This window comes from Pipistrellus kuhlii, unplaced genomic scaffold, assembly GCF_014108245.1.
Source record: "Pipistrellus kuhlii isolate mPipKuh1 unplaced genomic scaffold, mPipKuh1.p scaffold_m20_p_2, whole genome shotgun sequence".
Lineage (NCBI taxonomy): Eukaryota > Metazoa > Chordata > Mammalia > Chiroptera > Vespertilionidae > Pipistrellus > Pipistrellus kuhlii.
Window position 1 is genome coordinate 49,528,828 of NW_023425515.1, and position 26,760 is coordinate 49,555,587.

Sequence of the window (26,760 nt, forward strand, 5' to 3'; positions counted from 1 at the left end):
TAGACCTGCCTCCCATATCTATGTTGTTTTGCGATGTGAGATAACTTGGAAATCCAAACCTTGTTAAATTCCCTGTTCCCTGATACATCGCTGTAGACCAAGCATGTCAAATTTGTGGCCAGCAGGCATGAGACCTGCTGGCCACAAGTTTGACATGCTTACTGTAGACTGTCCCTTCATTAAACTCTCTGAGATTACCCAGGTTGCCATGTGTTCCCTGACAGAGGAGTGGAGCTGTGACCGGAACTCCCATGTCTTGCCATTCTAAGATGCCTCTTTTCCTTTTGCTGGGAGGGTGTGCATGGCACCGATGAAGAGGACCACTAGTAACAGTAGTTATGATTGTGTGTTTCTTAGCAGCAGAGTAGAACACTATTTGCTCTTTAGGGCTTGTGTTCTGTACAGCCAACAATAGGTTTGTAACTGATATTACTCAGAAATTTGTGTAAAATGTGGAAACTGCAATAGAAATGATAAGCTCTCTATACATAAGCAACAAAATTTAAAAAAAAAGGATATTAGAAGTATAAGTTTTAGCCCTAGCCCAGTATGCTCAATAGTTAGATCTTCGGCCTACACACCAAAGAGTCATGGGTTGGATTCTGGTCAAGGGCACATACTTGGATTGCAGGTTCAATCTCTGGCTCACATTTGGGAGGTAACCAATCAATGTGTCTCTCTCACATTGATGCTTCTCTCTCTCTCTCTCTCTCTCTCTCTCTCTCTCTCTCTCTCTCTCTCTCTCTTCTTCCCTCCCTTCCTCCCTCCTTCCCTCCCTCCTTCTCCCTCCCTGTCTCTGTCTCACTACCCACTCCTTTCCACTCTCTCTGAAAATCAATGGAAAAATATCCTTGGGTAAGGATTAAAAAATAATTAATAAATAAGCTATGTTTTAGGCCAATGCTCTAATTGGTCCTGTTTTTGGACTCTCCATCACTATTCCCCACATCCTCCTTTTAGGGTCAGGAGGCCAACAACAAATCTCAATAGGCCCTTAGAACAAAACACATTCAGTGATGACAGTGTGGATAGCTTGGGCTCTTTCATGCTGAATATAGTGGGAGGAAAACCTTGCAGTTTTTTACCTCCTCATCTTTTAACTGTCTTTCTGGCACTCTGCTTATTTCTATTTTTCTGGTGATGCTGCACAAAGATAGTGCTGGCTATAAGCCCATCTATCTCTAACTGAAATCAGTAAAACAAGGCAAATGTTATCAAATAATAAGCTGTGCATATTGGCACCTTGGTTTGACTGGCATTGCAGAATGTCCCATCTTAACTTCTTGTCATATTTCCTCACCAATATGACACCTGCATTCCTTGCCAGAACACTTAGCACCTCAGCCGTGATGCTAAGAACAGAATTAAGTGGCAGATACATCAAGTCACTAACAATTGGTGGTGCCCTTAGGAGCAGCAGAAAGATGATCATAGATAACAAAGCAGGATAACAATGATGATGGAAAGGAGGGATTCAGTGCAATAAAATGAATCAGGATTTCTTTACTTGATACTTAGAAAATCCTGTTCAAACATATGGCCAACTCCAATAACCATTGTGGGTAGCTTACACACACTGTGAGCTCCGCCTGGGCAATTATTCACTCTTGGGCTGGATTTTCTATCCTGTCTCTCAGTCTCTAGGGACACTCATCAGCTGCTTGTATCTGAGTATTTCCTCTCTACTCCTTTCATGTACAAGTAACTGCAAGCAGATAGCAGGCCAGAAAAACAAAAATGCTAGATAAGCATAGGATTGATGACAGTCAGAGAAGATAACAGGAAAACTCAAGATTCCTATCCAGGGCCTGGCTTATCACAGGCACTCGATAAATATTTGTTGAATTGAGTAAAAAGAGTTGTTTAAAAATTTAATTAGAAGATTTTTAAGGTGCCTGCCCAGTGTGTCTCAGTGGTTGAGTGTTGACCTATGAACCAGGAGGTCACTATTGGATTCCCAGTCAGGTCACATGCCTGGTTTGTGGGCTCGATCTTCAGTAGAAAGCATGAAAAAGGCAGCCAATCAATCATCCTTTCTCATCACTGATGTTTCTATCTCTCCCTCTCCTTTCCTCTCTGAAACTAATAAAAACATATTTTAAAAAAATTTTAAAGAAGACTTAAGGTTTCCTATCTTGATATTCTATAATTTCTCAGCACAAAATAATAGAAAGTTTGGAGAAGACACAGAAGGTATTTGCTCAAACTTGTCAGGAACAAGAAAGGGAAGTTGGATCTTTCAAAAGAGTAACTAGGAATGTTCCAAACTGTCAAACCAGGATGATCTGGGATGATCCCAAGTGAATTTCCAAAATGCCCACCCAGAGTCCAAGGAGACTAGAAAGCAATTCTCTTAGGATTTAAGACACAGACAAGATCTGAATTCTAGGCCTTACTTACTTAGGGAGCCTGAGAAAGGGAGTGTATGTTGGTGGGGTAGTAATATTCTGTTTTGAGGTCCTAGATTTTATGATTTTTTGGTGTCTCTCCCCCCGTCCCTCCCAGTATTATAAAAACACACAGTTCAGGGCAGGAAAGCTTCCTAGAAATCAAGTCTCCAGCCCCACGGAGGAACTCCTTCTGTAGCATCCTTAACAGAAGGTCACCCAGTCTCTGGTGGCAGGAAGCTCACTTTCTCCAGAGGCAGCGGCATTGCTGCTGGACAGCTCCCACATGGGCAGGTTCTTCCTACCCCTCAGTCCTGATCTCTAACTTCTATCCCTTCATGCCACAGACACTGTGCCTATTCCCTGGTCCTGGGGGCAGCTCTCCTGCTACCTGAAGACAGGAATCACTTTTCTTCCATTTTCCATTCCTTCCAGAGAACGTCCTCCAATCCTTCCACTGCAGAGATGTGGTTTGTAATCTCTCAATGTGCTATTCCCTTGACAATACTCTCTAACTGGTCACAACTTATAAAAGAGGCTGGCAGAGCCCAGTGCTGCAGAGTTGGACGTAGCAGTCCCAGCATGGTCTGGCTTTCACAGAGCACAGTGGGACTGTCTCTTGCCATTCATTTCTAAATGATCGCCACCATCTGTTTAATCATCTATTCTAGAATGGTGCCCAAAATTGACCATCAAGATAAATGGTTCCAAACTGAACTACCAAACAAAATTGAGACAGACTCATAGAAAGAGAGCAGGCAGATAGCTCTTGTTGGAGATAGGGGTGTTGGGGGATAAAGGGATTGAGCAAAACTAAAAAAAGAGATAACTCATGGACATGGACAACAGTGTTGTGATTGCAGGGGGGAGGGATGGGTGGTGGTGGAAGAGGGCATAGAGGGGATAAATGGTTATGGAAAAAAATGAAAGAAAACAATAATAATAATAATAATAATAATAATAATAATAATAATAAAGATAGGTGGTTCCTTAGATTCCAGGATCCTCTTTCACTGCTTCTTGGTCCTTACTTGCTTGTCTTCTGCTGGCCTGTTCATCTCCAATACGACCAATTCATATATTACACTGCCCTTTATGGTGATGGGTCTGCACTGGGTAGGGAAATACCCAAGTTTTCCCTAACTTTCTCAAATATCTCTCCTCCTCACAGGCTGCCTGGCACATGGAGACTCTAAATGAAGAATGAATAAATGCATGTCAAATGTTGCCTACTGTCGGTCACACCAGCCTGTAGAGAGCCCTCCACTATCACAGGAGCCTGTCCTTTCAGTCTCCTGGGCCATGGCCCAGAATAGAGCATTTCTCCCATCAGTGTCATCCACCTAGTCTAGCTACGGTATCCACTTTCATAAGTTCCTTTCTTTCCCAAAGCCACGGCTAAGGAGGAGGGTGGCAAGCACTATCTGACATGCTCCATTCTTCAGTTTCTCTCCCCAGCCTTCACTGTCTCCAGAACAGTTCTGTTCTAGGTTTTGTTTCCAATAGTCCTCGTGTGTGAACTGGTAGCCAGCAGAGTTGGGAAGTGACAGGGTGGGCATGACTAGTTGGTAAACTCTGCAGCCTGCCAGGTCAGCACAGGTCCTTGGGAGAGAGGCAGCAAGCACCCCAGAACAGTTCTTCACACCGAAAGAGGCAACAGGACTCCTGTCCCCCACCTGCCGGAACCTGGGAGAATCTCCTCTGTTCTCAGGAGCCCAGGGTGCCGTGCTTGCAACCAGCCTCTGGGAAGCAAAGAGCCTGCATCTAGAACACATGTGTCAAACACAAGGCCCGCGGGCCAAATCCGTCCCGCCAGGCTTTGCAATGTGGCCCGCGCCGCGCTGTCATCACTGCACTCCGCTGCGTTTCCATCACAATGACAGTTTATGACTGTTCAGTAAACCATTCGGCCCACGATTTAGGCTGGATTTTAGATTTTGGCCCCTTCTCTGATTGAGTTTGACACCCCTAATCTAGAATATTCCTTCAGTGGGAATGTACTGTTTCTCCTTTTCCATGACCTTCCTCTCAGCCCCTCTTGGGTTTCGTTCCTCTTCACCCAGCGGAAGTCTTCGCCCTTTTAATTGCTTCCGATCTATTTTATCCCATCTCTACTCAACAAGTCAGAATGAAGAAAGGTCTTCTTCCAACTCCCTCACTTTCTATTCTAAAGAAAATATGAGCATGCATTAGCTGCAGAGATGTGATAAACATACCAAAAAGAAGAAAAAAAAATGAAACCTTCATGTCCCCAGGGATCTCAATTTTTTTCTGGCTCTGAAAGAACTGAGAGTCCATTATGGGTCCCCATGAAAAGTTTTCCTGTAAATTGATTTAGAAAATGCTTGGTTTTATGCCTGTTCATGTACCAGGGAAAGGTGCTTTTAAAACTGCTTAGCCCCTAGATGGCTAAATTACCTAGATCAATCACAGGTTATTTAGCTTATCTCCTTACCCAAGACAGATGGGAATACTTAGACTGAATAAAAACCTGTACAAAAGAAGTCTCATATTCTATTCTTCAACTCAAAGTCTCATGTACAAAGTTTAGAAGTTTTTCTTTGAATATTATCCAAATTTTTGTTGTTGTTGGAGCTTAAGAACTCTTGTCATTTTTCTAGTCTCTAGTGGATATCATAAAGGAGAAAAAAATAGACAGTTTTCGATGTCTATTTGTTCACAGCCTTCTGCTTGGAGCTCTTCAGGGCTCCTCATTCTATTCAACATCCTTCCGAGCATTTGATGACTGCTCTTAAATCCCCTTCACCACCTGCCCATCACCATGCGCCGGTCTCTTTACATCTGCCTCCCCTGTGGCTCTTTCCAATGTGGTGCTTGCCTCGCCTGACACCTGCTTCAAGAACTTAATCAGCACCGAAACTGGTTTGGCTCAATGGATAGAGCGTCAGCCTGTGGACTGAAGGGTCCCGGGTTCGATTCTGGTCAAGGGCATGTACCTTGGTTGCAGGCACATCCCCAGTGGGGGTTGTGCAGGAGGCAGCTGATTGATGATTCTCTCTCATCGTTGTTTCTAACTCCCTATCCCTCTCTCTTCCTCTCTGTAAAAAGTCAATAAAATATGTTAAAAAAAAAAAAAAAAAGAAGAAGAAGAAAAGAAAAGAAAGAAAAGAACTTAATCAGCATGTTTAAGAAGTACCCAGGGCTGTCCAGCGAAGGCAGTGCTGAACATATAGCTCCTCTCTGTAACTGACTAATTCTCCTACAAAATGCACAAACACAAGATGGAGATTCTGAAAGCCCTGGGCACCAATGGTTATTTGCCACATGAACGCTGGCCAGGCCCCAGTCCCAGTAGGAGGCAGAGAACAGAATTCTCATCTCTGTGAGGGTGCAGAGAGGCCCGGCGCATCAGTCAGGAGGACCTAGTCCTGGGCCCAGCCCTGCCACTGACACCCATACGCAACGTTCCCCCATCTCAACCCTGCTTCCTAAGAGACCAAGCACACAGTCGCTTGGATGACTTCCGGGGCTCTTCTGGCTCTCACATTCTGTGATTCTCTGATTAGGCGGAAACTTCTCTCCCTCCTTAAAAGACATAGACCACTATACATATATACATGTACCATGCTCTTGGCATGTCTCCCTCCACCAACCTCTATGGCCAGCACCACCTAGAAACACTCAGAAACCAGGGTTTATCAATCTGTTTATTTTATTATCATTGTCCTTACTCCCAATAAAACTTTCCATACTTTTCCCCTTAATCATCCACCCAATGAAATTTTAATAATTCAAATATACGATATATCTGTTTACATGCTGTATATAGAGCTGTGCTTAATGCATAAAGGAGCAAGTTTTTTGCTCCCCCCAGCACCAATCCCCCTTGATGACGCTATTATCTCCCTTGAAAATGTATGACCTAGATTGAGCTGAAAGCTGCCTCTGGAGTGGTACAAGTAGAATTATTTGACCCAAACTTCAAGAGCCAGAACCATATTCACAAGCCACAGGTTTTAAAACTAATCCAATACACAAGCCAGAGTGTAGTCAGTCAGAGCTCCCATTTCCCCAAAGGAAACTGCAGGGTCCCCAGCTCTCCTCCCCAGGCCAAGCTCCCTGTTCTAAGCGCAGTCCTGGTCCTCAGAGCCTGGGACCTTCACCTCTGCCCACAGACCCCACTTCCAGCCCCCACTCCATTCACAGGAATCCCAGAAGGAACAATGGGACTGATGGGAACTCGGCGAACAATGGCTGATGGTGTTCCAGGAATAACTAGAATCCACTACAAGGGCAGAAACACCTCTGGCCTCTGGCAGGGGTGGAGGCTCATTCCCATTCCCTCGCATCAGCCCAGATCCCCTCCCCCACCCCCTGCGGGACATGCCCCTTCACCTTACCTTGGCACGCTGGCCAAATAGGTCACGAGTTTCCGAAGGTCTTCCTGTCTTATTCTGTCATGATTGCTGCGAGCAGGGAAGGTCAGGATGGGCCCGCCTCGTTTGTCACGGCCCCCTGCAGGGAGGGAGAGAGGTGAGTATGAGAAAACCAGCCGGCCAGCGTGCTGCAGGGGGAGAGAGTTCCATCCGCCTGCTGGATGAAACAGGCAGGAGCACGGTGCCCAGAGAAGCCTGGCCACCTCGGACAGGGGCATGGCATTTGGCTGCGGTAACATGTAAGACCTTGGGCACATCTTTTGACTTCTCTGATGCCTCTCGTCTGCAAAACATTTTTTATGAAAATAAAAAATGACCACATTGCAGGAATGCTGGACGGACGGATGATGGCTTTGGAAAATAAAGCTCTTTACAAATGTGAAATAACAGTGCAGGCGGTGTAGCTATTCTTATTGAAAAAGCAGGCCCTTGACAGTCTTTGGAAATTTAACCTCCAATGTACTTCTCCTCACAGGGCTGTGAGGGGGAGTCAATTGACTACCGCAATGAGAGCTTCCAGCTGGCCATCACTGCTGGGAGGATTTAGACTCATAGGAAGGACACTGTTTTCTATACAGTCCGGGACCCGCCCCGCCAGCCTGCCTGAGGTGCCACCTGTCCCTCCCGCTGGAGGAGCACGTGAATCTTTATTAGAAACCAAGATCCCTAAGGTCTTAACTGCGACATATGCATTGTACACACTACGATTACAAATGTTTTCTACATACCACGTTTTTTAAAAAGCTGGCAGGAGTACACTGCAATGATGAGCACTGCTGTTAATAGAAGGCTGGGGCTTGACATGATCGCCCTTTCTTTCCTCTCTTTTCCAAGCTTCCTACTCACTATTTACTCTGTGATTTAAAAATGTATTTCAGTTTTCAGATTCGTTAAGGGGTGGTGTGATTAGGAAGCAGGGCCAGGTTTCCCAGGAGAGCTGGATGGGGACAAAGCGAAGGTGCAGCAACCGTGACTTTGCAGGAACCGACTATCACACAAAGCAAATCTCTGTGTCCTGATCACAGACCCCCCAACCCCACATGCTTGCCAGGCAGCCTCTCTCGTCCTCCAGAGCAAGGCCCACAAGGGAATCTAATGTGAGAGGGAGGGAGGGTTGGCATGCCCGTGCCCCTCCTCCTACCCCCAGGGAAAAAAGCTTAAAGCTTAGCCCTTGGAAAAAGGATCTCTTGCAAACAAAGGTAGAGCCCAAGTGTGAGTGCATGAATGTTTCCCTGTGATTGTGGGGTCCTGCAGTCACACAGACAGAGGGGAGGCTCAACAACAACAACAACAACAACAACAACAACAACAAAAACCCAATCCATTCCAGAAGAGAGGAAATGAGGCTGCAAGGAGAAAAGAATCACATAAGATAAGGGCCCCTGCCAAAACCGGTTTGGCTCAGTAGATAGAGTGTAGGCCTGCAGACTGAAGGGTCTCAGGTTTGATTCCAGTCAAGGGCCTGTACCTAGGTTGCTGGCACATCCCCGGTGGGGGGGGGGGGGGTGTAGGAGGCAGCTGGTCGATGTTTCTCTCTCATTGATGTCTCTAGCTCTCTATCCTTCTCTCTTCCTCTCTGTAAAAAATCAATAAAATAAAATAAAATAAAATATATAAAATAAAATAAAAATATCAGGACCACTAAGAAACTTGCTCTGAGGAAAATCTGTCTCCGCACTGCCCCCTCCCCCAGCCCTCACACCAGGGCAGACTTGTGTGGATATACCAGAGTTGAATCCAGACACCCACCTCCAGACCTTCCATATAGCACACCCTAGTTCTTTACACAAATATCCACCCTCAGCTGCCTTCCAGGTAAAGGAAAGGAAGCAAAAGGACTGAATGGGAGGTTTCCTGAGAGCCAGGAGGTCCCCACACGCTTGACCTTCTCCTCCAGCTTTGCCCTCACTCAGAGGGGTTTTCCCTCAGGTGGTGCTTCTAATGGGGCAACTGTTGCCTTCCTTCCTGGCTGCCACAGACAGCTTAAGAGAAGAGCCATGGGAACAAGGGAGCCAGGCTGGTCTGGTTGGCAAAGGCTAACCAAGCAGTATGGAGGGCTGTTGGCAGTGTCCTCCCTGAGCCAGAGCCAGTTCTGTCCTTGGAGACAGTTCACAAAATCACACCTGGGAAAGGGTCCAGATGGCAGGGGAGGGGAGTGAGGGGAGAAAGCCTGACACAGTGCAATCCCCTCCCTTCAGGAAGTATAGATAAAAGAGTCAGGAAGAGGCAACAGGATCAAGCCAGATATTTTTCAGAAAGGAGAAGACCTTCCAAGATGATAGGAAGAAGAGGAGGAATAAGCACAGAGGAAGAGAATCACTCTGCTGGCAAGACTGGGGCAAGGGATGGAACAAGGTCTCAGAGTAGGTGTGAAAGGCTGGGGGTCCTGCAGCAGGCTAATGGAATGCAAAGAGGGAGGAGGAAACAGGAAGTATGGAGAGGGAGGGATTCGGCCTGCTTGGGGAACACAGTTCTTTAAATGAAATAGGAGATAAGATCACCTGCCAAGGGTCAGGAGACTTGAGGTGCAGGGAGAGAGGTGGAATGGGCCGTGGTTGGCAAGTGTCCCAGAGAATGAAGATTGGGTATGATACAGGCTTAAGAGAAGTGACAGGGTATGGAGGTGTAGTGAGGGCTCTGCTGAAAGGTCTGGCCATGGTGCCCATGCCAGGCTCTGACATGAACCAAGGCACAGTGGAGCCAACGCTGGGGTGATTGGAGCAGGGACCACTGAGGGCAGGAAACATCCTGATGGATTATGAGCTCCCAGAGGAGAGGGAATGGCATGCTTTGTTCATCTACCATCCATATTCTCCCAACTGACGGGGGACTGTCAGAAAGGGTCAAAGGTAAGAGCTGAAGGCCACAGGCAGGTATGTCAAGGTCAAGGTCTTGGATGTGCATGGCCATGACCGGGAGGTGGAGGACTCTGCTGCCAAGGAGGCTGAGCAACCACAAAGTTATAGAATCCGATCGATAACTGACATGGGTGCTAAAGTTACGGACGGGAAGGCAGGGATGAAAAATGAGAAGCCCCTCCTGGAGTCAGTGTGCATTAGGCCAGTGGGCCCCGGAGGGTGGGAGGCAAAAGCGGCCAAGTTTCAAAAAGGTGATGGAGATGGTGGCAGGAACTTCCAAAGCACCGTTCCCTTGCTTATCAAGCACCTGCTGTTTGTCTACATGTGCAAGGCTTTGGTGATAGAAGTTGCAAGACAGGAGTGAAGAAAATAAAGAGGGAAGGGCTGTTTTGATGTTTTAGAGATGCACTGACTCCCTTCCACTGAGGCAGGGCCAGTCAGGGCTGTGGAGGAGGCGGGGTGGGACCAGGGAGAGTTAAGGCTTCCCTGACCGAGGCGGAGGGGAATGTTGCTTATATTTTTCTCAGGGAGAGTCGGGGCAAGCAGATCAGGGCAGTTTTGGGGGAAGAAAAGAAAAGTACATCTAAAGAATCATACTGCCGAAACCGTTTGGCTCAGTGTATAGAGCATCGGTCTGCGGACTGAAAGGTCTCAGGTTCGATTCCAGTCAAGGGCATGTACATTGGTTGCAGGCACATTCCCGGTGGGGGGTGTGCAGGAGGCAGCAGGTCGATGTATCTCTGTCATCGATGTTTCTGGCTCTCTATCCCTCTCTCCTCCTCTCTGTAAAAAATCAATAAAATATATATTTTTTAAAATAAAGGAAGAATCATACTGCAGTTTGGTCCAAGTAACTTTAGTTCTGCAAGATATTCATGGATATCGTAATAATTCTAAGGGGAATGGTCTAAGCTGCTTCACAGATAGGTGCTTTAATAACATGGCAGGTTCCTAAGAGGGGGGCTGCGTTATGCAGTATTTCCCAAATGCATCTGAGAGTAGAACCCCGTTTTCCCTTTTGAGGGTCACTGTTGTTCCCTGGAACACGTTTGGAGAGGCACAGCCCTGGAGCACACACACAAGACTGTGCCGCGGCAGCACAGGTTCCCTGGGAGCCGGGGCAGAGAGGGACATCAGGAGGTGGCCGAAGGGGAGTGTGAGCACACAGAAAGGTACCAGGATGCCATGGACCCCGCACAAGAAGGTTGGAGAAAAGGGATAGTTGGTACTGTGAGTGGGAGGCATAACACACAAAGGAAACCAGGGGGAGGGCCCAGGGGGAGGGCCCAGGGGGAGATTACGAACGACGGAGCAGGATGGGGCCAGGCTAGGACAAAAAGGCTCCATGAGGCAGCCCCAGATCCCGTCACACACGTGCACACGCCCACGTGCAGAAGCCGAAGGGCTGGACTGGGTTATTCTAAATGTGCGTTCCCATAGCAGCACTGCGTTCCCGTACCCTGGCCCTGCCGGGGGCCCGGCTCAGGAGGGCGGGCACAATCAACAGTTTTGTTTCTCTGCTCACCGCCTTCCCGCAGTCCTTTCTTCTCAGAAACAAATGCAACTGCTACCCTGCGTTATCTAATTCTGAGTTTCTTTAATTTGTCTTATTTTGTGGTTTGTCTTCTAAAAGCTCAGGATACAAGGAGCTTTTTTAAATTTATTTTTGTGTTTTAGATGCAGGCAGTCATCTCCCTGGGGCTCCCAGAATTCTTCCCAGGCACGGAAGGGCAATGTTCCCTAAGCCCAAGGGCACAAATAAGACTTACTCCACGCTGCTGGACCGACATGGGCACATGGGCGTGAGCTGTACAGAGTCTTGGTCCTGCTCATGCCTAACTAGATGCCTTCCTGGCACCTTGCTTATGCTGCTCATTGGGACAACTCCCTATACTTGGGAAGCTCTTCTCTAGGGCTGGCTGGGCCCTGCCCCAGAGGTCCAGCTGGATCACACGGGAGAAAAATAAACCATGAACAATCAAGCAAGAGTTGCCATGTCAAAGTGTACCATGTCCACATTCATATACCCCATACTGATATGGAACAAGATGGGGCTCAAAGCCTAAGCACTAAAGCCAGGAAGGCCTCCTGGAGGAGGCAAAGTGGGAACTGGCTTCGAAAGGAGAAGAAAGGCTCAGACTAGAAATTATGAGGAAGGCACTACAGGTAGAGGAAGCACCAGGCATGAGAGAGAGAATGGGAGGACTAGGGGGATACCTAGGGGACAAGGAGGACATCAGGTTACAGGCTCAGGCCATAAAGAAGAGGAAAAGATCCAATCTGGCTCCCCAGAGGGCTCTGGGCCCTGTCCTGGGAGGCCAGCTGATGGGCAGCAGCAGAAATTAGAGGCTCAGTGCTATCCAGTGGCCTCCAGGACTTCTACTTAAAATCTTCCCTCGTGCTCAGCAAGCACTCAGATACAAGTTTGCAAAGGCTTTGGAGGTTGTCTTAGCTCTGCCTCCACTCCTGCTAAAATCACTGCACGTGATCCTGCCCAGGGATCAGCCTGTTTCACTCAACATCTTCAGGGACAGGGGCTCACTGCCCAACAGAGACAAGCACCTAACACTGATGGGACAAGCAGCTTCCTGGTAACGCTCCTCTACCAGCAACAACAATAATGAAATCCTGGTAGCAGTAGTAGTATTAGTACTAATCATAGTAACACGGGATGGACTTGCTTCTTCCTTCTGGTCAGGTGGGAGACACCTGCTGCTTGGTTACCCTCCCCTCCCTTCTGGCAGTCACCCATCAGCCAGACCAGCACTTGACAATGCTGGCTCTTTCCCTGTCACTCTGCTGCCACTCCTTGTAGATGACTAGGATTATCTAGAAGCCAAAGTCCGTGCACAAGGCTTAAGCACTTGAGCAGGTCTCTTTAAATGTAATCCTGGGCTCTTTACTTTGCCATCCCCCAACTGTGCCAGTGAGTCTGATCCAGGAGGTATATAGGAAGCCCTAGAACTGGCACCCAGAGTGATGCTGGTGCACCTTAGAGTTTGGCTTCATCAAACTTTTTTTTTACAGAGCCAGATAGTAAATATGTTAGGCGTATAGCCATCTATCTCTGCTGGAACTATTTCTCATTAGGCTTGTCCCCAAACAAATCCAGTCCTAATCCCTGGGAATTGTGCATGTTACCTTATTTGGGAAAAGAATCTTGGCAGTTGCAATTAAGTTGAGAAACTTGAGATAGGAAGATTATCCTGAATTATCAGAGTGGGCCCTAAATACAATCACAGGTATCCTCACTGTATGGCAGAGGGAGATCTGACATAGACAGAATTGCAGAAGGCACTGTGAACTTGGAGACAGAGGTGGGAATGATGCAGCCACAAGCCAAAGAATGCTGACAGCCACCAGAGCTGAAGAGGCAAGACACAAACTCTTCCCCTCCAGCTCCGGAAGTAGCATAGCCCTGCCAATACCCTGATTTCAGCCCAGTACTGATTTTGGATTTCTGGCCTCCATAACTGCAAAAGAATAAATCAATTTCTGCTGTTGTAAGCCATCCATTTTTGGCAACTTGTTATAATGGCAAAAGGAAACAAATATACTGTCTAAACACATTCACATGGCTGCATTGCATTCAATGTTTATTTATGAAAAAATAAGTGGTTGATCTACCAGCTATATAGTTTTCTGACCCCTGAATTTGACTTTAAAAGGCCCAGGTGCACAAGATGGGTTGGAAAGATGTCAGAAATAAATATTTGGAAGTCACTATTCAGAAAAATAAATAGATAGATGCAAACACTCACTTAAGCTCCCTTTGCCAGGAAGCAGAGATAAGAAGGAGACATAAAAAGGATATAGAGCTCAGTGGATTGAGTGTCATTCCATGGACCAAGAAGTCCTAGGTTCAATTTCCAGTCAGGGCACATGCCTGGGGTGTCAGGCTCAATCTCCAGTAGGAGGTAGCTGTTAGGTGTGTCTCTCTCATCTCTCTCTCTCTCTCTCTCTCTCTCTCTCTCTCTCTCTCTCTCTCTCTCTCTCTCTCTCAAAATAAATAGAACACAGATTTTTAAAAAGAAGACAGAAAATTTTAATATCCTGTCCATGACCCATTCAGACATGAACCAAATAAAACCTCTGGGAATTATGATGTGGACAGACCACTCCAGCTGGAGCCTCTCTCCAAGGGGCTTCAGTGGCTCCTGTAGACCAGATGGGCCTGGGAGCATGGACAGGGTGAGGTATGTGTGTGGGTGAGGTGTGAGGTGTGAGGTGGGCGCATCCACCTGTGGTTGTAAGCATCCTCTAGAACACCCAGCTGGGACTAGAGCTCCCTCTTCTCTTCTCTGTAGAGAGGAAGCTGCTGCTTCCAGCATCCATTCCACCCACACTTCTCTCCCACTAACCCACAAAGAAGTGAATGCCACACATGTGCATGCATGTAGGCATGCACACGCACACGCACAGCTTCTCTGGGTCCATCGCAGAGAAAGGTTCCACAGGCACTCACCGGAAACGAAGGCCACTTTTTCCTTTAGGATGGGAAGGACATCAGAAGCTTTCAAACCATCATTCCGAAAAGAACCTGTGGGACAACAAGACAGAAGAAATCAGAGTGAAAGAAGGCAGGTGGCGGAGTCCCTGGGCCCCATCCTCAGCCTCCCAACCACACCATGGGCCAGAAAGTCATGTCTTATTCAGGCCCTGCAGCCCGGCCCAATGGAACAGGAGAGGGTCCACTTCTAGTACCAGCTCAGGGTCTGGTACACAGAAAGCACGCAGCAAATATCTGAATAGGGTCATTAATATCAAGAGGGACCACAATGCCCTAAGTCATTCTATTTGCCTTTCCTCTATGTGGCACAGCAACTATGAGTCTTCATTCTGTGAACAGAGAAAGAAAACCACAAAAAAATCCCCACATGGAAAGCGAAGTTGAATGTGATACCCTTCTCCACGCCTCTCCCCCTTCCCTTTAGCATCGCCATCATCAGCCCTCAGCAAGCAGGAGGTGGAAGACACCAATCTCCTGGTAAGAAAATGTACTCCCTTCTTCAGCAACTCGTCTCCGCTTACATCTCGCTTCTCTGTTGAAAAGTCCTTTCTGGGGTGCTGTTGAGTTCCTGTTAGGGGGTTGGAGGGAGAGGCGTGGGGCTCACACTGAATGGAAGATAACCACGTGCCTCGAGAAAGAGTAGCCTCAGGAGGCAAAGGACAACCCAGCCAGGGGTGAGATGCATGGGAAGAGAGGAACCAGCTTCCACACACCCCAAACCTCAGGTCAGCCCATGGTGCCCTGTCATTAAACCTGAGTACCCCAGAAGGAGTTTCCAAGAAAGCCAGCCCACACCCAGGCCTCAGCTGTGTGTCACCTCAGGGGACATGGCACAGAGGACCCCAGAAGAGAGGCAGCTCTATGTGAGCCCCGTGAGACAGAACCAGAGCCCACGGACACCCCCTCGTGCCTTTCTGCTCCTGGCTTACTCTCCTGCAGTGCAAATGTGACGATCTACAGAGGAAGAAACATGCTGGGCAGGACAGTCCCACTCAAGGCTGTCTCAACCCCTAAACACTGACAAGTTCAAGAGATCCAATATTGTCGGGAATTTTGACAACAACCAGGATTAAGATCACTGGCCTAAGGATGGGAAATGAGCCCATTGCACACTCAACCATAGAACAGAAGCGATATATCCCCAAATACCAGTCGTCTGGTCACACCCTAATCCAAAACAAAGTTCCTGTGGGTCTCTGACAGTTTCACCTATTTCTTCTTTTTCATTTTTCACTAAATGAAGACAGTGAGTCTTTTCATTCATCAGTTGCTTCTCTTTACAAGTTGGCCCATAGTACCTGATGCTGGAATAATTCACTGCAAGGCTCACTTTAAGAAAACCATAGGCCAGTGGTTCTCAACCTTTCTAATGTGCGACCCTTTAACACAGTTCCTCAGGTGGTGACTCCCAACTCTCTCAGATATTTACATTATGATTCATAACAGTAGCAAAATTATAATTATGAAGTAGCAATGAAAATAAATTTTATGGTTGGGGGTCACCACAACATGAGGAACTGCATTAGAAAGGTTGAGAACCACTGCCTTAGACAATAGAAAAAAATAACACCATAAAAAAGAAAGTTTAATTCTAGGCCTTGTTTTGCACTTTCTACCCTTAGTCTCTATAGATCTTTAGGCTCTGATTTTATCTTCCAACACAGAAAAGCTATTAAACCTCACTAGTAGGAACCAATTGGGACAAATATAAATTATTACAGAAATAACAAATAGATACACAGGCTGGTTTGCTTTTACCCTCATGCAATGAGGACAAGTTTCAGCTTCCTTGGTAAGGAAGCACTTTATCAGGCTTTACCAACTAGACAGGAATCATCTTTAATTAATGCATGAATTGCTTGTGTAAAGTGATGCTTCTGCATCAAAATAGCTTATTTTCATGTGTGAAATGTTTTTCTATCCATCAGTTTTAAAACATTCTCTTCTACATCAATAGACACACTACTCATATCTATACAACAGCGATTTTCAACTGATATGCCACAAGAATTTTTAAAACATGCGATATCTAACTATTTATTCGGGGCACTGACCTCTTTTCCCTTAGATTGTCAAATAAAAAAATGACAGCAGCTAACACAACAATAGGCATCCGGGGTGAATAAATCAAAATTATACCAACTTTTCATTGGATCATAAAATAAAAAAATACATTTTTTTGGTGTGCCCCAAAATTTTAGTAACTAGTTTATGTGTGCCAAGAAATGAAAGGGTTGAAAATCACTGATATAGAAAAGAAATTTAATATGAAAATCTAAACTTCAGCCCTGTCTTCTTCCAGATAGTTTACAAATTCAAAAACAGTAAGGCCCCAACTAATGAGATTTTACTGTATAACAATAATCCACATAATCCTCTTCTCTCCTAAACTCCTGTCCTATTTTCCCACTGCTCTTCCTCTCCCCCCCTACTGTGTTAAAATAAAACTCTAATTCCACACAGTCCAGGCCCCACGGAAGAGTTCAGAATTTGCTGGCATAGAAGCAAAAGGTTGCCCAATCCTACTCCCTCCTCGTTCCCACCTATGGAAAAGGAGAGGGAGCTCCAAATCTCATCTTCACACCCACTCATCATGCCCACCATTTCCTTCTCCCCTCCAGGCTCCAGGACCCTAGAGAAGGGAGCAGCTTGAACGTGCAGCTTGCAACCATGGGCTCCACTAAATGTCAGCACCTTGGGATGAGCTGGTCTAAGATTCCTAGGGTTTCCTCTTTCGGGGCCAGCGTCCTCCCTATCTAGCTCAGACCGTGGCTGTGCTATCTGCCAGGCTGTACCCCTCTAAGAAACCCCAAAATGTCCAAATTTACAAAATCCTTAACTAGGGGACGATCATTTCCAGCAACAATAAGATTTTTCACATTACAAAAGGAGTTGCTCCGGGGTCTCTTTAAATAAAAGCTGCCTGAGTGGTTGAAATTAGTTTTCCATTTGCCATAATTGAATTACAAATAACTTTTCAACAAACTATGTATTAGGTAAGGCCAAGAGGAGCTAAATTAATTAGCTCAGCAGCTCAGAAGTTGGTGACCTCACATAGAAAACCTATTTGCCCTGGCTGGAGATCCTACATAATCAATTCCCCCAGGGCCACTGTAAAACCAGCTGTCAGAATCTGTAATGAAGGGGAAGTTCATTGAAGGCTGACGCAAACAGGACCAATCAAATAGCGGCATGTTTTCACTGTCAGGTACATGTCTGGGCAGACTTCTAGTAAATGGTCAATAAATATTTGATGAAATAATAAATAAGTGGATGAATGGTTAACCCTTCCTGAAGTGACTGGCGCAAGGTCAATGGCCTCGTCCGTCACACCAAGCGCTGGTGACCTGAGCAGATGATCTCCAGAGTACCACTCAGCACTGAGACTTTCCAAATCTCTTCTTCATATTCATTAGCCGTGAACATCCTCAGACGATCAGATCAATAAGCTTTGAGAGGAAGTACTGGGAACAAATTCCCTAATGAGATTCAGTGTACTTTCTGAAGATAAAACAACTTTTCCCTGGCCTCCCAGCCCATTCTTCCCCAGGAATCAGGTCAGGGATTGTGATGCTCAAAGCACAAATCACCAAAATGGGAGACTAGTGATGAAAGACCATCTGGGAGGCAGACCTGAACTGGGATTGCGACCTCCGATATAAGGGATGTTTGCTAACGCAGATTACAAACTCTCGACCAACCATACACCAGCTTCCCCTTTAAAGAAAAGCCTGTTGAAACAGTAGGCCTCTTGTGACCTCAAAAGAAAGCCTGAAAAGAAACACAATCCCCTAACCCCTTGGTGTTCCTTTAAGGGAATAAAAAGGACGAGAGGGGCACCCTCGTGGACCTGACCCAATGTGAGGATTGTGTTTTCTCTTAAGGACAAAGGCATGCTCCACTGGCGTTTAGCGCCAATCCCACACCATCCGTGTCCCACTGCTGGCAAAATTACCAGCCTGCTGTTCCCGTTTAATTAGCCAAGTTGAAATGCTCTGCATCTATGAGGAAAGTAAAGACTGCCACTGCCATCGCCCCAGGATCTCCAGCATGGGTCTTCTCCACGCCCCACTTCTGCCTACGCCTCGCTCCAAATGTGTTAACGCTGACATTGCTGCTGCCTGTTCCAACTGTCTGGTCACCATTCTCCATGCCGGACCATGCCAGTCATGCTCACGCTGGCTCCTGGCCTCTCTGTGGCCCCATGCACACGAGCAGGGCTGGTGTCACAGTTCCCATCCATGGTTTTGTGGCTCTGGGATGGCAGTGAGTCCCCACACAGCGGGGTGCCTTGTGCTCCATGCCAACTTCCTCCAGAAAGCAATCCCAGTTTCAACAAGGGAAGAAGCAAGCAACTAAAGGTTAGGCATTTGGAAGTGTAAGCTGCCAGGACACCCATGGGTTGCTCTTTACTTTCTTCGGTTTCCAGTCACATTCCCTTGATTTTCACGTATTAAGAAGTTACTGTGTAAGTATTCTAGCATTGCTTCAAGTGGGCCTGAACCCTGTTCCACCACTGAGATGGTGAATTCCCCAATGCTCAGGTCTCTGCCTCCTTCTCCCACTCTGTTCTTATTGTGTCCAGCATGGAGCCTCCATCAAAGCAGTGCTGAAGTACTGACTAGTCTGCCCCCAGGTAGAAGTCTGGCTTATAGTGCAGAGAGCAGTCCAAGAGCCCAATAGGCCAAACCGTGGTTTGGACACAATTTGGACAGTTTTCTATTTATTCTTTCACCAATTCCTTATTAAGCACTAGGTCTTATGTTAGGCTTTGGTGATACTAAGACAAATAAAGGGTAGCTCTCTAGGGGGCTTGCAGGCAGAGAAGACAGGTATGTAGAAAGGATAATGAGCTGTTATCTAAGATACAGCATCATCGTAGAGAATACAAGAGGGCTCAAAAGAAAGACTTCCTAAAGATGAGTCCTACAGCCTTGCCACTGAGTGTAATAAGCATCACCAGCCAGTGAGAACCTTGCTAGAAAAGCAGAATCTCTGCCCGGCTCACGTGGGTCAGTGGTTGAGCATCAACCTGAGAACCAAGAGGTCAGGACTCAATTCCCAGTCAGGGCACATGCCAGGGTTCGGGCTTCATCCCCAGTAGGTGGTGTGTAGGACACAGTCAATCAATGATTCCCTCACCATCTTTGATATTTCTCTCCCTCTCCTTTCCTCTCTGAAATCCATAAGAATACATGCAGAATCTCAGGCCCCACCCAAGACTTGCTAGCTCAGGAACCTGCATTTTAATTAGAACCCCAGGTGATCCACATGCACTTCACCTTTGGGGACGTGCCAGACACAGAAGTACATTTTTCTATTCCAGAGTGGCCTCCGAGGCAGAGATAGATAAAAGCATCCTTTAGCCTCAGCTAAGCAGAACCTCTGGAATCTGATCTTGTGCTGTTTATCACCCCTCCCATCTCCTCCTTGGGAATCCCAGAGGGTCCGCCATTACCCTGTAGCCCATCGCTCAGATTCAGCTCCTGAATAAAAAAATGCTATTCAGAAGAGAGATAACCTCCCTTTCCAGGGCACTGAGACTAGACCAGGTCTTGATTTTGTTTCTTTGTGTATGTGTGTGTTTTTGTTGTTGTTGTTCATTTGTTTGTTTGGGGGGGGGGGGCAATAGAAATGCTTTTGAATAATACCTGTCCAAACTGCCCAGAATTTGGGTAGCTTCATCCACTCTTTCATGCATCAAATATTTTCATTTCACAACAAATTTCTCCCATTACCCCTCAGACCCATTTTACTCGCTGCTCTCAGTACCATAAGTACTGTCACTGACCATTTACCGTATTTTTCGGACCATAAGATGCTCCGGACCATAAGACGCACCAGTTTTTAGAGAAGGGAAATGAAGAAAAAAAGATTCTGAAACAAATAGTGTCCTAAAATATTTTATGTGCATTAAAACCCAACATCACAGTCATAAACACATGTAATCAACCCTGTAAAGTAAACAGCAGCATTTAGAACCATTTTAGAGCCGGGCAAGCACACAGAGACCACACAGAGCCGGGCAAGTAAAAAAACTTTTTTTTAAAAGTATATGTGTAGGCTATATTTGGACCATAAGACGCAGGGACTTTTTCCCCCCACTTCTGGGGGGAAAAAAGTGCGTCTTATGGTCCGAAAAATATGGTATACATATATAGACCAAGATGCCATCTCTGAGCTGGCCCTGGAGGACAAAGGAGCTAGATGGTTTGTGCCTCTCTCACCCACGGTTCAAAGCCCTGGACGTTGGACAACACTGAAAGGAAAAGAGAAGAAGGAGAGGTGTCCCCACCACAGGGAGCTCCACATGAGAACACACTGCTCATGTCAGGCCATTCTCTTCTCAGAGGGGAGACCCAGTCTCTGCCCTCTGAGAGTCTCCAACCTAATAACACACCTAGCACTCACTTCCCCAACACCAGGAAGCTACCGAACTCTGATTATAACACAACAAGATTCTAACAAACACTCTCCCATCCTGCTCTCAAAGTGGCTGCCCTGTATCTTCTACATCCTGATTGCTGGTACCATCATCCGCTGAGTTACCAGAACAGAAACCTGGGCAACATCCTAGATTCTACCACTCCTACATCCCAAGTATCAATTCGGTGGTTTGTTTCTATTAATTCTGCCCCTTAAAACTCTGTCTAACCCATCATGTCCCCTGTGCAGGTTCCCTGACCTCTGGTCATATTGAGATGCCCCTGTCTGTTCCTTGTACACCATTCCTCCTGAAAAGTACTTCGGTGTTTTCCTTCTACCACCCCCCCCCCCATTATCTAATCCTGGCACCTTGAAGGCAGGACCACATCTGGCCCCTTGTTCTACCCAAGCACCTACTGCAGTGCCAGTCACATGCAAAGGGTTCGGGGAACACTGAACTGAACCTGAGCATGCACAGATCCTAGGAAGATGAGTAAGGATGACAGAGGCGAATCATCAGGGCTGCTTCCCCAAGGAGGTGATCTTTGAACTGGTTTGTGAATAAAGGAGGGGCCAAGGAATAGTGTTCTGGTGGGGAGCAACACAAGCCAAGGCAAAGAGGGAGGGGCGAATGAGTTGGCTGCCAGTGATGGAGAGAGCTTACTGGGTGAACAAAAAAGCAGACTTAGGGAGTGACAGAAAGGAGGGCATGAAGGTGATTTCACTCTGACCCTGACCTCTTAATAGGGTGGGCTCTGAAAGAGGTGACAGCAAAGATGTGGTTGCAAGTGCCTTTGGAAACTCAGAGAGCCAGGAGCAAGGGCCAGAGCTGGTGGAATGTGGTCCCAGAGCAAGGCTGTGACTCCAGGCAGAGCTGGATCCAGCAGGCTCTCACCCCAACCTGCACATCACATCCTGGTCTGTCTTCAAGGAAATAGAGAGTGGGACACGAGGCACCTGCTGAGGTGAATGCTGGAATACAGGGACACTGGATCATTGTTTCTTTTTATCTTCTCCCTAAGTCAGGAGGAAGTTTTGCTGTGAGGTACCTCTTGGGAGACTTCCAGGCCAGTAGGAAGCACCAGGAAGTTCATGTAAGATCCCCATGAAGATGCAATGTGGAACTAAATAATAGAGGAAAGAGACTTACGGTCCCTTCTCCATAAGGACTACATGGGCAAAGCCCTTAGGAGGAGACACTGTCAGCGCAGCTGGAGATGGGAAGGAACCTATCTGTGGGTAGAGGTGAAGATCTTCATTACCCTCTCTTTCCCCCCTTTTTATATTAACACAAGAAAAGAAAAGAGAGATGACAAGAATGAAAGGAAAATGGTAAGAGCAGGAGAAAAAGAACACACACACACACACACACACACACACACACACACACACACACTAATGTCTCCTGTTTATAGATACTAATGAGCTATTGAGGAAACTGCCTGTTGGAAAACTCCTCCAGTGACTATAAACATGTCCCTTGGAGCTCTCGTTAAAACAGCTACTATTGTATAAGGCAGGAAGTGTGAGCTAAGAGAAAGGGGTAAATCCAGCAGAGAAAGAGACTGGGCAGCTTTATGTCTGCAACACAGCACACAGCACAGTGTGGAGATCCACCTGACTCTCCCCAACCTGGGAATCCATCTGCCCACTGTGAGGCCAACTCCCACACCTGTCTCTCACCACACACAACACAAATGTCAACCCCGCCCTGGCAGTGTGCTCCTGCCTGGAGTGAGCGGCAGCTGTGGAGGAGAGACACGCCCTGAGGAGCAGAGCTCTCTGCCCTGACCCTGGGCCACGGGACTTGTAAGAGGAGGACATTTATGAACCTCAGCTACCTGATTTCAATGCACAGGGGGAGAGGAAAAACAAACAAGCAAGGGCTCCTCTTTGGCAAATGCTAGCTGCTAAGCTTTTCTAAGCAAACTGACAAGGTCTCGTGCAATGTGAGGCAGTAACTAGGGATTTGAGATGACAGCCAGATTGGCCAGTCTTTACTCTAGAGAGAAGCAATGTCTGTCTCCTCTCCAGTTCTGACATGCATCTGAACATCACTCTTCACAGTGACTGTTTTCTGCCTTGTGCTAGAGTGAGCTGTGCACTTCCCCCAGGGAGCCTTCCCTAAGCCCTTCCCCACCCCCAGTTGTATATCAATGGCAGGTACATCACTGCTGCATCTGGACCCTTCTCTAGACTCCACACTCTAGGGACTGGGTGCTTATCTCCACATCTCCAGTGCCTGCAGACAGCTGGTGCGTAATGAGTGACCCAAGGACTGACTCTTACTCATCAGTGCTATGGTGCCTTCCACAAAAAGATGCTTAATAACTGCTGTGCCTCTTCTCCCCCTGGCCCCTCCCTGTGCCTACTTCTACCCGCCTCTCCATCTCTCTCTCACACTCCCCGGTAAACTCTAATTGAGGCCAATTTCAATATTAACTTTCTAAAGTCAATATCACATGTAAAGGCCTGGTTAATGGGCTACTTTTGAAGAGCAGAAATATGTAACACTTACTATTGTTAAATTAGCTCCATTAAAGATCACTAATAATTAGCACTTTACACATGTGGGTAACACCTCTCTAAGCCCAGCTAATGAGCAAACCGTTTCTGTTTATTCTTCACAACATTTAAGATTACCTCAAGTTGAGACCTCAGCTGCAACACACACAGGCTCTCTCATCCCCCCTCCCTCCTCAGAAAAGCTGACATCATTCGGTGTACCCTAGACACAAGAAAATAGCCACTTCAAACGTGATTATATCTGCCCATCACTTCTTTTTTAAACTGATTCTGTGCTAACTGAACCGGTAATTTAAAGTGCTCATGAGTGGTGGTGATGGTGAAAGATTTATTGTCTTTTTGTTATGCTGAGCGTTATTCTTGGATGGGTCCTCAAAGTAACACAGAACATTAGGCAGTGATGAATTAGTCAGTGACGAATAAGAATCAACTGTTGAACATTAGCTGTATATTTTGCTTTTGTAACGTATTTAGAGAGAATGAAGAGGCAGAAAGTGTGTGCTGTGGAGACCCTCACTCTCGATCCCCTGCCTTCTTTCCCAGGTGCCCATCAATAGCATTTTAATTTTAATTAATGTGAATTTAATCGGGGTACAATGACTTTAGTTCAAGATGAAACTGTGGATGTGAAAAGCCACCTTTGTCCCTCTCATTATGAAAGGCACTCTGGCAGGCATCCAAACATACAATGGCCCAGCACCTCCCAATGCCTTCCCCCCTCCCCATTTCCCATGGCCTGAAATGCAAGTTTAGGTGGCATACAGCAGCAACAGAGGCCAACTGCAGAGCTCAGAGAAGAAGACCCTCACAGGAGACCCTCCTGGAGCAGTCTCTCTCACCCAACCCAGAGCTCTCCCTGCTCTACTCCATGCTTTCTGATTCCATAGCTGTGCAAGTCTCACTACCATGCCCATTGTGGAAGCAATGCCACAGTGACACACCGGGCTCAGGCCCACCACAAACAGGGAACTGTGAGGGCCAAAGTAATAACAATGATTGCAGAACTGTAACCCAACAGATGAGAAGGGCCACACCTAAAGGTCATATTACTGAATAAACCTGAGGAGACCAAAGCACCTTATCCCCCTTCAGAGACATGTGTGCCGCTGTCCTTGGTCCTGAATAGCTGTGTAGTCACTACTTGGAATAGCTACTATCCAGTTTGTCCCGGAATATGTGAACCAAATGAGAAAGACCAAGATAAAACAGACACTAAGATTTATCAGGGAGATACACGAATGTAAATAAGTGTTAAAAAGCATAGACATAAAGAGATTACTATAGAGAATAAAAATACTTGTTCTGGTATTGTTTTCAAGAAACTGCAGTAACTCAGAAAGAAAAGTCTGAGAACATCACACACAAACACACACACACACACACCTTTTATGGACATGAGACAGCATGAACTCCAATACCATGTTTAGGTTTCTGGATAAACTGCTTCACTATATCTTAGGTAGATGAGTTGGCCTAGAGTTTTTAAATCTCTCCTTAAATTATCACCTTGGTTAGCTAAACATTTCCTTATTCAGTTCAATAAATATTTATTGAGCACCAATATATCAGACAAATTTCCAGTCCCTGTGGGTAAAATGATTTTAAAAATGCAGATTTTTTTTTGTTTTACCTGAAGTGACATTTTGTTTAGGGGGAGAATCAGATACATCAACATATAATTTTAATATCATATAAGTAACATAATGATAGAAGTGCATACATACATATAAGAAAATCCCAAAGGGATAATAAAATAAAACTTGCACTCTAAGAAAGTATCTGAAAAGTGAAAGAGCAATAACTACAGAAAAGGCAAATGATTATAGTTTCCTCAGCAAGGTCCTGGACTGCACAGAATGTTGGTAAATATCGAGGTCTCTCCAGTTGGTTTAGGGGAGCACAGAAGAGTAGCTAAGACAAGGTATTTTCCTCTCCTGACTCAGACCCTCTGGAGAGTAACACAGAGATGAGTACATATTTGTCAGAGAGAAGTAATGAAGTTCCCCTGTGGACCTAGCATAACAAAGAGCCAGCATAAAATAGAAATTAACCAAGATCAGGAGAGAGTCTGACTTGTCAAGCCATTTCCTTAAAAAGAAGCAATAACAAAGTCAAGTATAATCTGAATACCTTATGAAACTAGAATCCTTATCCAGAATTATGGAAAACAAGGAGGTAAGATGTATCTGCAAGGGGTTGCCTATGTAACCCTCCACTCTGCTCACTAGAGGACATACTAAGCCACACATCCCAGGACCACCTAGTGAGCCAAGCAGGCTTCCTAACTCTGCCTCAAAAATGTGTGTCATTGGGGAGGGCCATGGACCTCATAAACCTGCATGCAAATTATTGCATGTATGTCCATATGTGTTCTTTTTCTGATAAGAGAATATGTGTAATTCTAGTTTTCATCATATTTTCAAAGAGGTTGAAAGGGGCTCCCAAAATGGTTGAGAACTACTGGTTTAAAACAAAGTCAAAATGAGACCCTTTCATTTGTCTCAAGTGCTAACCACTAGATCCTATCACTCCGTACCTGCCTCACTCACAGCCCAGTTTCTAACATTCATGGTTTAGCTGGGACCCAATACTTTGATGGGGCTGGTACAGAAAGTAACTAGAGCACATGTGTCAAACACAAGGCCCGCGGGCCAAATCCATCCCGCCAGGCCTTGCAATGTGGCCCGCACCGCGCTGTCATCACTGCACTCCGCTGCGTTTCCATCACAATGACAGTTTATGACTGTTCAGTAAACCATTCGGCCCGCGATTTAGGCTGGATTTTAGATTTTGGCCCCTTCTCTGATTGAGTTCGACACCCCTAAACTAGAGGAAAGAAATGATTCAGATTCCTTCACTTGGATAACAGGAAGCTGAGGCAGGTGGTGGAAGATGAAGGCTGTATACAAGATCCTATGCTCTAAGGACAAGCTTAACCAGAGGTGGCTCTGTTCTCTCTCATTGTGGAGTTCCTGAGGACCAGGAGAACTGAAGTTAAATGTGAAATGAGTTTTATAAAGGCCATGGCAGTACCTCTCCCAGAAGTCTTCCGAACTGAAGACTGGTCTCTAGCCCCTGCCAGCAGAGGAATGACAACCTGAATTTTCTGGATCCATGAGAGTTATGATCAGGGTCAGAGCCAGCCAAATGGGTCTGTAAATTTATTTCAAAAGATCTCTTAGAATAAGCAGAATAAGAAAGGGGCTCTCATGTTCCTAGTCAGGCAGCCACAGCCGGGCATGTCTGGCCACTCTTTGCTCAACAAGCCATTTTCTGCATGAGATGGCAAGCTCTCCCTGGGCAGGCACATCCTGAGAGACAGCCCTGAGTAAGCACTTAGTAGCTGTGTACCCTTGGACAACTACTTAACCTCTCTGAGTCTTTGTTGCCTCCTAGAAGATAACAACACAGTATGATCAAAGGAGAAAATCTATTTGAAGGCATCAGACACATAGCTGATGCTAAGTTAATATAATGCTCCTTCCTCTTCCCTCTTCATCTTGGCAGACTTAGCACAGGGCATGGCAAATAGATGTTCAATGATAAGTGATTATATGAATGAACAAGTGAGTGAATAAATGAGTAAGTGAATGGAGTAAATTCAGAAAACATTGGCTAAAAACTGTCTCCTCAACTTCTCACTACATACCACTCAC

The 26,760-nt window shown here is 46.3% G+C and overlaps 1 protein-coding gene across 27 annotated transcripts in view; it reads right to left on the reverse strand.

Moving 5' to 3' along the window:
• Positions 1 to 26,760, reverse strand: part of KALRN (kalirin RhoGEF kinase) — a 640,493-nt gene that overhangs the window by 431,424 nt on the left and 182,309 nt on the right. For all 27 annotated transcript variants that reach the window (XR_004989615.2, XM_036447859.2, XM_036447857.2 and 24 more), the window contains exons 2-3: positions 14,108 to 14,182; positions 6,749 to 6,863 (exon numbers count right to left, since the gene is read on the reverse strand). Coding sequence is in view for 26 of the 27 variants with exons in the window: in XM_036447859.2 (XP_036303752.1) it covers positions 6,749 to 6,863; positions 14,108 to 14,182 (190 nt within the window). In the remaining variant the exon portion in view is untranslated. The remainder of the gene's footprint in view (positions 1 to 6,748; positions 6,864 to 14,107; positions 14,183 to 26,760) is intronic.